Source organism: Trachurus japonicus, chromosome 16, assembly GCF_045865225.1.
Source record: "Trachurus japonicus isolate A0001 chromosome 16, Traja_1.0".
Taxonomy (NCBI): Eukaryota; Metazoa; Chordata; class Actinopteri; order Carangiformes; family Carangidae; genus Trachurus; species Trachurus japonicus.
This window is the reverse complement of record NC_140922.1, coordinates 14,830,275-14,842,767: the sequence shown is the minus strand read 5'-3', so window position 1 is coordinate 14,842,767 and position 12,493 is coordinate 14,830,275. Positions and strand designations below refer to the sequence as shown.

Genomic DNA, 12,493 nt, shown 5'->3' with positions numbered 1-12,493 from the left:
GATTGTCCTCACCGCAAAGGCCACCCATAAAGCCGCAGACACAGATGTTTAGACAGACTGGCCCGGCAAGGCTGAAATTCCTCTGAAATCAGCAGGTGAAGCTGTGTGACACCTGACTCTCCTGCAGAGAATTATGCAAGCATGTATTTATGAATTAGCATTTCAAGGCCGTTCATCCATGCTCCAGGGTTGGTCGTGTACCCGAAGCCTTCCACTTCAACAGTATTATAAAAAAAAAAAAAAAAAGTTTTACTAACGCTTTTATAGGAAAGGTATATTTCACTTGTCTTTTTGTGTGAGAAATCATTATGATGCCCTGCTGAGGAGCAGAAAGAGAGGTATTAATGCCAGTTACATTGTAGAGATAAAGAGACACCTGTGGAGCAGTGGTTTAAATAACCCTTTTGATAACACCATGAATTCAAAATGCCTCTCTTCTTCATCTTATTGTTTGCCAATTAGTGGCAGAAACAGGTGTGAACGTGGCCCAGTGGAATGAATAGTGATCGGCGGCGGCGGCAGCGGGCCCCGTAGAGCACTGTGGGATCGAGGGAGATCTGGATCTTGGCCCTGCAGACTCTCAAACAGCCCTGTAATGACGGCTCTCAGCAAGACTCTGATTTCATTGAGGGCTCTGATGTGACCGCTAATGGCTGCTGACAGATAGGCTCACACCCCGCTCATCACACTCGCTGCTTCTTATTGTATTTCCCCAGCCTCACTAGGACCGAGCTCGGGCTTTACCAAGAATTGATTTGATCTGACCTTTGCCAGAGTTGTGTTAAATCCACATTAACCCGTCAAGGATTAATGAAGAGAGTAGAAGGGAACCTATTTGTTAAAGTCATCCAACAAAGATGACTCAAATGGGTGACATTAACTCCGAATGTGATATCTCTCCATGTACTATTACATTCCCTTGGTTCACTTCCTTCAGTAATCCACAGGATGTAGCTGTGCCCGTCTCCAGTCAGATTTGCACAATGCCATGTTTGTTTAAAAACGTGCAAACAGATGTTAGGGAACACTCAGCTTCTGTCATGTTGTATTATGTTTTGTGTCAGCCAGGGAAAAATACAGCCCATCATTTCATGCATGCGTCCATACCAATGCAAACGCACGCACATGTATGCATACGCTGCCAAACATGGACATGCAGTGTCACACACACCCTCATTCCCACAGTGGACTGTTTGTTTATATCTCTCCTACCCTACTTGAGCCGTGCTCTGGTCAGCCAACCATAATATTTGCCATGTGGCAGTCACAACAGGTTTGGCTCTTCATTCGGGCCCAGTCTGCACACATTGAGTTAACAGGTTTCAGCTGCAGTCAGGGCATGTCAACCCAAGAACACACTAATCAATCATATTTCACTTCAAGCACGCTCGGGCTAAACCGCAACCTACCACCGTCCTCCCTCTCTCCTACAGTTCCTCCTTTCTTTGCTTTCTCTGTGTCTCCTGAGCACATAGTGCGGGAAATGCTTAATGAATCAGACAAGCTGTTCACATGGACAATAATGAGCAGGTTTTGGTTGAGGGGAACCACAATTTCTAGTTTCCACTAAGGTACTTGAGCCATTGTTGCAACAATAATGAATAGTACCACAGGGAAGTCTGTTAAATATACTCTTATTAAAAGGTCAGTGCTGTACCAGACTTGCATAAAGGAGAAATGCAATATGTTATGATACTAACTTGACTAACTTGATGCTAATAGTCTTCAGCTAAAACTCTGTTTAGAAATTCTTCTAAATTGGGTTATACAATGTAAACAATGAGAAAGCATATCTGTAGCAATAAGCCACTTTAGAGGGCTTTGATGTATTCATGGATAAATTGCCATATCCCCCACCCCGCCTGCAGTGGCCCTCAGGACAACATCTTAACTGATATAAATCTGCTTTACTGCAACTGGTCAAAATTTACTTATTCACATCACAGAGCTTTCAAGTGATCATCTATCAGCAAAACTAATCTATTTTCCTCTCAAAAGGGAGCCTTTTTCATTTCAATTCATGGGTCCACTTAATTTGAGCACAACCTGTTTTAATACAACACGTATTATGTGGAACGGTTGTACCCTTGAGCAATGTACTTTACCTGCATTTCTCTGGTGCAAAGCTCAGCTTTGCAAATGGGTTCCAGAATTTGTGAGTCACTTGGGATGAAAGCCTGTGCCAAGCCATGAAATAATAACACTAATATTTACATAAGGTCTCAATTCCTCCTACCTCTTTTATTTTATACCAGATACAATGGTTTGGGAACACTGACTGATGTTTCATGTAATCCATGTGTAGCGGGCTGTGCTTTGTCACACAACCTTGGCTTACATCCTCCAGTGTAAAATATAATTAAGCCACAGAGGTAATTGGGGCGTGCCTCTGTGGAAGTTAGGGGTCAGGCTGCATTGGCGTGGCCGGGGCACGATGGACTTCCTCTCAGATCCTATTTTTGCAAAACAGTTCTAATCATTGTGAAGACGCGACCTTATACAGGAACTGCCAGGGAAAGTACACAACACACGAGCTGGAGACGCGGTTGAGACGGGAATGAAAAATGCAATCAGGAAATACTGGAAGGAAGGCAACTGCAGAGAGCGAGTGGCCACCTAATAATAGAGCTGATAACAGAGTAACCCAAACAATACGCAGACTAACTGCTTTAAATCTGGTCTCGCAGGAAAATGAGTTCATCATTTGCACATCTTTAGCAGGCCCTGAGAGCTGCATGTGCCGATGAGGATGAAATATTACCAATATTATTGCATTTTGTAGATTTGTTTCCTAATTTAAATAGCCCACAACAAGATTAGTGGATTCACATAACAACTAATCCAGTTTTACGTCATAAAAATGATCTGAGATACATTAAATGCCAGTTGGGTGATTTCACTGCTGCAGAAACATGTGCCATTTTCGGCAGACAAAAACAAATTGGTGCTTTACAGTTTTTACAATCCTGACTACAGTCCTCCAACGCAGTCTCTGGGCGAAAATCATAATTTGTTATCTCGTTCACTAGGCGAGGTCAGGAGACTAACGGGAAGCCTATGTGGTAAATCACACCTCCTCTTTGAATCAAAACAACCTTTTCCTCATCCTCAAACACAATCTGTTAGGATGCGCTATCTCCCAAGATGTCCCAGTAACAGATGCTTATCCTAAGCCTATCAAGAGGAGATGAGGGAGTAGGCGCGAGGAAACTGTTCTCCAGATGTGTAAAAACAAAAACAAGACTTGCATTGAATAATTGAAGTTATGATTGATCAGCAAAAAGATGAGGCAGGGCTCCATTTGATTTCTTCGACTATGCATTGTCCATCGTAACATTGATTTACCAGTGCTGACCTATCTACAGCAGAGCAGTGAGGGTTGTAGGCTCATTTAGTAGGATGGAAAGGATCTATTGACCCCTACGACAGCTGAGGTACACCAGTAGATCTTAAGCTCTCTTTCTTGGCCAGTCTTTAGCGCCGAACACAAGGGACCTTTGTGTCTCCCTCTCTCCGTTGGCTGGCAGCTGTGGGCTACGCACTCATCCATAGATCTACACATTTGCAATTTTGAAGAAGTAGGAGCAACACCAGTCTATCATTCTTTCCCCTTCTCCTTCTTTCTAATCTTGGAAATCTTGGAAATGAGGCACACTAAGCACCGCCAGGGGAGGTTGATTATTCGAGCTGTGTATTTGCATGGGTCTTTCTTTAGAGATGCTGCTTTTCCTTTCTAAAGAAAACCAAAATAGTAAGAAGACAGAACAGTAGAAGTATAATGGACAGTGAGAGACAGTCATATAATCTGCAGAAATCTAATGGATTCACTTTACATTATGGTATGTCTAAATATTCATGCTTATGGGGAAGCGCCGTGAGATGATTACTGCAAATGCAAGTGGTTATGATAATCACAGGAAAAGTATAAGATACATATTTATGCTTACACTGAAAGGAATGCGGGTTTGATTTAGAGCATATGGGTATTAACTTACAGGCTTTTTTGACTTAAGTAGGGGATATAAGTAGCGCTGTGGTATATTTTGTTTATATCTTTGCTATATCCATGTAGCACCGTGAAGGTATGTTGAATAAGTATGCCAAAGCCATTCCAGATGTTACATTTTAAATCATGTCATTTCCACTTAGTGTAACAGTCCAGGAACTCCATTTGGAGTAAATGCCCCTTTAAACAAGGTAGTTTTGCAGGGCATTTGGTCGGATCAGCAGTCTTTGATCCACTCTCCTCTTCCATGCCGGTTTGCTCCCCTGACCTTTCGCAAACCCGATGTGACGTCCGCCTTTTGAGCAGAGACAATTTGACAAATAAGTGATGACCGCTCACATTTTTAATTTAGGAGTATGATGAAAAATTAACCATGGCCAACTCAAAAACCTTGATTTTTTTTTAAGCATGCCTCCAGCAGCTGGCCTACCTTTCCCACCCACCTTTTTCTTTCAGTACCATCTATCTCCTTTGCTTCTGCCCAGTCCCTCCTCTGCAGCCACCTCTGCTGATCTTTTCCTCCACCCCCCACCCCCCCCTCTCCTCCCTCCTCCCCCTTCCTGCCCCATAACTAATCCTTATTATGCCTCTCACATAAACTGTGGGTCTGGCACCAGGCTGCCCAGCCACACAGACTAACAGGAACAGGGTGAGCGAGGCGACTGGAGTAGGAATTCGAAGTTTTAACACACCAAGCGGCACAAAAGATGCTCCGCAGACCCTGTTTCTTTCCCTCATTTGGGACTTCTTCCATTATATTCCTCTGTCATCCCCTACTCAGCATAATAAGTCCTGAAAGGTAGATAACTATTAATAGAGTTCACACAGCACTGCAGTCATATGGATTGCCCCGCAGCGCTGTGACTAAGTAGAACTGATGTCTCCCGTGACAAGCGCTCGTGTTGCTGTCATCCAGGACGTGCAGACACTCTGCATACATTACCGACTGCTGGCTTCCCCCTCTCCGTCCCCCCTTTTGGATGGCACCACAGCTGTCCCAAAGTGAATCCCAAATGAGAGGATCTGTCAGGGTTTGTTTGCTGCAGGCCTTGATTTGATGCTATTACTCTGCAGATGGAGAGACTGGCTTGGTCTGCGGGAGCCGAGAGCTGCTGGTGGACAACTCTTGCCTCGGGCCTGGCCTGGTGGCAACGAAGCACATTTTGAACAAACACAGAGCTGAAACCGATAAGGGGGTTAAAACAGTTTTAACTTTCTCCATTTCTCCCCCTTAGAACAACATCGCTCTCTGATTCCTCAACACACCCTCATGTTTGTGTTGCAGAGGCCAAATGGCTACAACTTTCTCATATATCTCTCTCATATGCCCATTCAGCCAGATGTTCCTCATTCATTTTTCTCAAACCCAGCTGCATACGTAAATAATCCATGATTTCTCCCGCTGGGTGGGTGGATAGGGGAAAACCGTGTGTCTATTTAAGTAAGCAGCCTCTTCTTTCGCGCCAGGGGTGGAGGCCTGTTCTCGACTTAAAAGCAGCGGGTCTGTGGGTGACTGAGAGTCTCTCTCAAGATGATGAGGTCAAACCCAAACCGCAGCCCTGGCAGCACCTTAGCGCAGGTTATCTAACGCTAGCAGACTGATGACATCTTAGCTGAGCTGGGCTTAGTTTAGCTATACCTGTTCCAGGTCAAGGCAGATTTCATGCTGTTCCTATTCGCCGTATCACCCATCTTGTTTCGGGCGCCCCAAAGCATCTCTTTCTTCTCTGTGGCAACCGTCAGCTGCACCAAGCCAGAGAAAGACTGACAGCCGACCCGCCGAGGAGGTGTGCAGGCAAGTCGACCAGAACAATAACAAAACTGGAGTCAGAGGCAGAAAGGGGAAGAGGACAGACCCTAATAATGGCCAGGCCGTGGCTTGATATGCTATGAAAAGTGACAGTGGACGAGTCATCCATTATTTATAGCAGTGCAGAGCTGGTTTATTTATTTTTTTCAGCAGCATGAGCAGCAAGGGATCATGGCACAAAACAAGCAGCCAGTCATGGCCTATTCATGTGATTGTCAGCAGACAGCAAGGCAAGCCCAGTGGTGGAGGAAGCGGTGACTGTAGTTGTGGCCTAGTGTGGTCACTGCTGCATCCAGGACAGGATTCACCTTGACTATTGCTGACTGTCTGTCTCTGTCCCACTCATTGTCTCTCTTTCATGTCATGGACAGAGAGGTCAGTGTCAACTTTGGACCGGTCAAAACCATGTGGCTGCTTACCTTTAACTTGCATTTGTAATGATATGATGAAGATAACACGCTGCATTGATGAGAGGGTTGCTGAAATATAATTACATTAATCAGTTTGTTATCGAGCTGACTGTGTTTCTACTCTGCTGTGCCCAGTGTGTGGGGACTCACAGTGGAATATTCACCAAATAATCATGAACTGTTGGGAGAGCCAACTGACACATTCATCAGTGAGTGGCAGAATTGCTGATCTCAGTGTGAGACGGAGGCGGCTAAATCTATGAGTATGGATCAGCAGAATTGGTCAATAGTTCTGTCCAGGCGACTGGATCGCTACCGTTGTCTCAGATATTTATTGTGGCTGAGTGGAGCAGTGTATGTGTGTGTGTGTGTGTGTGTGTGTGTGTGTCTGGACATGGCTTAGCACAGCAGAGATGCCACGGACAACATCAGGGCATTTCTGGCACACAGGAACACGCATGACATCAGGAACAGATGTTGCACATGGTGAGGCCCATCAAGGGACAACAACTCTGCATCAGGGCATGAATATTTTAGACAGCTTACTGCTGTACTTATCAGCGAAGATGGAGCTAGGCTGGCCAAGGACCCAGTCAATCTGATCTTAAATTTTGGGGATGCTGTAATCACTTCATTGGAGACGTGGGTGAATATGCACAGTGGTTTTGATGAGATGCTGGCTGTGCAAAAAGAAGCAGGGGGAGTTGCACTCTCTTTTAGTTCTTATGCATTTTTATTAGGTTATGACAAAACGGTCTGTGCTGAAGCTGCCTGTGCCCCGATGAAGACATTTTTGTCTTCATCAGGGCCTCAAAACCTCGGTCTTTATCTTAATACATATGTGGCTTCACCTCCCCTGTTTTGTAATGATTTTATCACTGTGAGAGCCCATACAGAGGAGTCATATCTATACTGTAATGTCAGACTGCAGATCTTTTCTATATATCTGTAGAAACTGAGTTCAATAGCAACATTCCTGTAATCCACACCCTTTTCTAAGCGCAGCTTGAACCAGAAGCCTCAACCTCTCCTTGACCCCAGAGGAAAAGAATCCCTCAACCAGATCCCCGAGGAGACTTTCATTACAGACAAAAACAGAATCCATGGGTGGCCAGAGTCATATTCTGATATTAGGGCAGAGGACATGGATTTGATACGAGCCTGGAAATAGTCCTATAGACTGCAGAGTGAGCCCCAGGTCCATGTTGAGCTTTAATGGCCCTCCTCCTGCTCGTCAATCACACATAAAGAAAATGCTTAATTGCAAATTTCAAACCAGTGCAGTGGGCTGACGTCATATTGCTGGAATAGGAGAGAGAGGGAGACAGGTTTTGAATTGCCAGCAAGCCGGGCAGATGGATACCACTGCCTCGCAAAGGTATATGTCCTTATGAGTTATGAGCTTGTAGCAGCGTTTAGAGTTATGGTTGACACAGATCAGCTCAACATTCAATATCACAATTACAGTAAAAGCTGGTGTAATGTTTCTCATATGGATAGCAGCATAAACCTTAGACCCCTGGAGGAACCCAAACACTGCACCATGGACACACACGACAATATATAGAGCAGGGATGTTAATATTCATCAATCTAGGAGGCTGTAATTCAAATCCAAAGACTAAGCCTATTAATTATGATACAGTTTCAATTAGGGAGGGGGGGTGATTTGCGTGTGTTTTAACAATAAAGAATGATTATTTCATATGCTTATATAAAATGTATATGCGGCGTGTATTTTCATTGGAAACTGTGCCGAGTTTTCCTGCGGCTGTGGGAGGTTTTGAAACAAAACAAAACTCACATTCCTCAACTTTCAGCTCCTGCTACACTGTGTTTACTTTTGAGAGAGAAATGTCTTCTTTTCCTGTGGTAGATAATGAGGTTGATTTTATTCAGTTTAATATTCATTCAAACTAAACACATGGTTTGTGTCAGTATGAATACATTTCCCTTCACTTGAACGTTAGATCTGCTTTCCAGCCAGACAAAAGAGAAAAGCAAGCGATTGTAATTTTAAGGCCCAGCATGCCGTTCACCGCGACTGACATCTCTTTTTTAATTGACCCGAGGTCAAATAAGGACTGGGATAATATTTTGTTAAATTATTCTCATTTCCCCGCGAATCGCATTTCCATATATCTCCTCTTCATGCTTTATTTATTACCTCCTTACAATTACCATGCAAACGACGTCTTAACTGTCACCCCTTTCTCCCTCTGAACAGTTTAGTAAATATCAAACCATATTTATTATTAATAAACCCACAGCTGAAAACCCCCTTTTTATTCATAAATTATTCACACACTCAAAAGCTTGGGGAGTATGGGCGCCCTCCATTTGATGCCACGGAGGCCAGCATAATTAAGACTATTGGCTCAAACTGATGCTCGTGCATGTATCATCTGTTTTGGCCCCTGTCTATCTGTCCATCTGTGTGAGCCATAGGAGATCATACATTTCAATCACAGCGTCATGCCCGGTGACAGACTTTACACAATGGATGCTGATTTTATTATCTCAGCACAACTAGTGGAGGCACCCTGCCGTTTTACTGCTCATTCAAGCCCCGGCCTTCAGTCACTCATTGATGGTTTCACACGTGCACGCTATATGGCCTACAAACACACACACACACACACACACACACACACGTACACGACCAAAAAACCACAGTTTCTTTTGATTATCCTCTATCTCTTACATTCGAGCGCCCACACACACAACCTAAATCGCACTCTGACATGTGGTATATAGAAAACAGCAATCTATTCCTGCACAAACACACACACATACACACAGATAGACACACATACATTCAGACACGCTCATTTACCCATGTGCTCACTCACACTAACCTGGGTTGGCTCCCCAGCTGTGCAAGCTGTTTCTTCCATCAACATGTGTTTACTGGCAGGGGACCCTTATGTTTGCATTACAGGGAGGCAATAAACAGAAAGGCCAGCCTCAGGGTTTGAAAACTACTGTTTTGGGGCGGGGGGGTGCCCCACATGAAGAGTGAGCCCTAATCATTGTGTGGTTCAACCTTTAATTAAATGCAGCGCGAAATGTCAAAAAGGAAAAGGCTCTTATTTTTTGAAGATGATGTTTTCTGGAAACCGCACACACTGAAGACCTCAGTGTCCAAACTGACACACTTTGATGAATTTTTCACAGTCTTGTGGAGTGCTAACCATCTGGTTGTGTTAACAGGGCGTGTGTGTGCTAGACTTTGTGTGTGAGTGTGTCTGTTTGTGTGAGTTTGGGTGTGAAGGAAGGGGAGGGGGTGTTAACATTAAATTAAGTCTTTCCTTGGTACAATATAGAAGCGAAAGACTGATTAACCAGATGACTGCAAGGCCTATTATTTTGGTTAATCAATAGATCCTTGAATAACTAATGAACAACATCAAAGAACAAGCCTATGAACAGCCACAGGCGAGTGATAGACTGCACTGTTTTTATCTCTTTATGAAAGCTTTAGCTTTTGTTGAAATATGATAATGATTCTGTTCTCTTCTGTTCGTTTTAGCGCCCACCGTATGACAATGAACAATGGGCTCATTTTAGATCAAACTGCACCTGAGAAAGTGTGTTTAGAGTGAACTTCAAAGAAAAATCGCTTGCACAAAAACAATCAGTCGACACTATGTAAACTCTCAGGCTACTTCAGTTTAAGAGTTGACTGAAACAGCGATACACAGGCTAAAATGTTGCAGTCAATCAGAGGAAAGACAAATCTCGATGCAGGTAACTAGCGATTCATTCTTTTGCGAGGTTTTAGAGTTAAGTGATCATTCCACCGTTTGGCAAAACATCTGCAGCTGATTGTGCACTAATGCAACTACTTACACTTAATTCACCTTGATTAATTTCCAAATCTGTTGGGTAATGGAGGGCAGAGACTTGAACCAGATAGTAATTTTCAGTTAAATTTCCTTGTTAATGAGAAATTGACCCACCAATTGGCAAACGAGAAGCTTCATTGTGTTCATTTCACTCAGACGAAGGAAAAGTTTTGACAAAAAGCGAACAGTGGGAAGTTTCCGTGATATATTCTTAAACCTGCAGTATGAAGTTTAGGTGCTGATGATTGAGATACAGTACATGAATTAAAGATGGAGAAAATATTGAGCTGCCCCATGAATGATTATTGTCTTATTATCTTTTGGACCATCCTTGTCTGTCCATCACTGCATTATATTGAATATAATTCAGATTTCCACATGGGCTACTCCACCCCAAATCGTCAGGGTAGTCATATAAGTTGGAGTAAGTGTTTTAAATACCCTCCCCAGGACGCCTGCTCAGCCAATAGTGGGCTCCTGAGGGCGGGAGCCGCTGTGGCCCCCCTTCTGGCAAGCGTCTGAAGCATAGGGGCTCCTCCGATTCAGCTCCAGCCAGATTTGGTGTAACCCACCCCCCTCGCCTTACCAGATGACTGTCAGTGCGCATTTCCTATTGGTAAGAGGGAGTGAGAAGTAAACAGAGGAGACCGACAAGGGAAGAGTGTGTGTGAGAGAGAGCAGGAGAGAGTGTGTGACAGTGGGAACAGAGAGAGCGAGAGAGCTACACACACACAGAGAGAAAGAGAGAGGGAGTCCAGCGGAGGGGGCGAGAGGCAACTTCACCGGGCTTTATCACTGCGCATTGCCGAAGAGGAGAGATCGCTTTCGAGCGCAGGATGATCAGGCTGCTTAAAAAGTGGACCGTGGATGAAGCTACTGATTGAAACGCCCCGATTCACTGATGGACTGTTAGGGGGAGCGCAGTGAGAGAGCAGAGAGGCTGTGCCAGCGTGACAGGGGACGGACAGTGGAGAAAAGAAGCTGATGCAGCGGGGAAAGTTAACAACTATGGAGACGCGCTGTTGAGTGAGAGTTCACAGACTGCTCTGCATTCCTTTTCTTTCTTTCTTTTTTTTCTTTTTTAAACTGGATGTTATTCTAGACGAATCCCAGTGCGCTCGTCCCTCCGGTGATATCCCAGTGCCGCGGTGGACCGTAACCAGCTCAGTCTGCACGGACGGAGCCAGCGAACCCTTTCCACGCCAACAGAACCAGCGGCCAGAGCGACAACAATGCCTGCGTTATACCTCATCTTTTGCCTTATGGCTACAGGTAAGACGGCACTTTTGTTATCATTTCGCATCGCAGGGCTTTGCTGATGGAGAGGATGGACTCTCGCTCCATGCTGGCGCGCTGCGTCAAGCCGCATCCAGCGCGCTGCTGGCTGGCTGGCTGGCTTTATAGAGGGGGTGAAGTGATCTGCTGCAGTGCTACAACTCGCTGCTGTTAATTATAGCTAAATGTTTAATTAGTATATATATATATATTATTATTTTTTTTTGGAAGAGTGATTACATCAGGAGGTTTCACTGTCTGCCAGCCGAGTCGAGCCGGGAACAGGTTGGATTGTGGCGCTGCGTAAACCGCGGGGAAACAGCTGTGATTGCTTGGGTGCTGTGTTGGGATCCGGGATGTGTGACACAGGGGCGATCTCCCTGTGTTAGTGGTCAGACGTGAAGCTGCGGCGCACGAATGGAAAGTTCAAGTTTAAAGATTTTTAAACCAGAAGTGGTGGTGGAGGGGCTCCGTGGTCCGTGTGTGTGCAGAGCAGGCGTGTGTGTGTGCGCGTACACCCATGTGCCCATTCATAAGAATAAAGATCTTGTGTTTTATAATTAGGCTGACACGTAAGCAGGTTAGGAGCACATACTGTATAAGCACTGAGAGATGAGGCAGCGCCGCGCGGTGCTCCGCATCTCATCCCCCCTGAAGTTAAGCTAAGTCCGTGTGGTCCCCTGATTCATTTCCATTCAAACTAAAAGCGAAGGGACTCAGTGTGGTGATACGGTGTGAGGCTCTTTCCATCCGTCTGCTATGGTCGGGTGTGAAGTTTTTTTCCCGGATGAACAGATAAGACTGTGGTAGAGAGGGGTGCGTGGTCTGTAATGGGGAGGGATGGAGAGGTGGGGGTGGGTAGGTGGGGGTGGGGGGGGGGCAGTCTCTCGGATATATGCGTCCGTGATGGAGCGAGGCAGATGGAGAGAGCGAGAGTGAGCTGGAAGAGATGGGGAGAGTGGGGAAGAAAGGGAGGGAGAGCGAGAGAGAGAGAGAAAGAGCATTTGTTTTGCAGGAGACAAGCAGAGACAAAACGCACCTGTCTGCACCCCTCCAGCGCCCCCCCCACCCCCTCACCACCCCCACCCCCTGCTGTTTTTTGTTTGCACGTTTGAGTTGTTCAGTTTGTTTATGAACCTTTATGG

General features: G+C 45.1%; 1 protein-coding gene across 5 annotated transcripts in view; it reads left to right on the top strand.

The window, feature by feature from the left end:
- Positions 1 to 10,671: 10,671 nt before the first annotated feature.
- The window catches only part of kirrel2 (kirre like nephrin family adhesion molecule 2), a 34,535-nt gene continuing 32,713 nt past the window's right edge, over positions 10,672 to 12,493 (top strand). For 2 of the 5 annotated variants that reach the window (XM_085801804.1, XM_085801801.1), the window contains exon 1: positions 10,713 to 11,345. In XM_085801804.1, coding sequence (XP_085657930.1) covers positions 11,306 to 11,345 — 40 coding nt within the window. In that variant the 5' untranslated portion in view covers positions 10,713 to 11,305. Of the gene's footprint in view, positions 11,346 to 12,493 lie in introns of all 5 variants that reach the window. The other 3 variants (XM_085801806.1, XM_085801805.1, XM_085801803.1) reach the window with 3 other exon arrangements.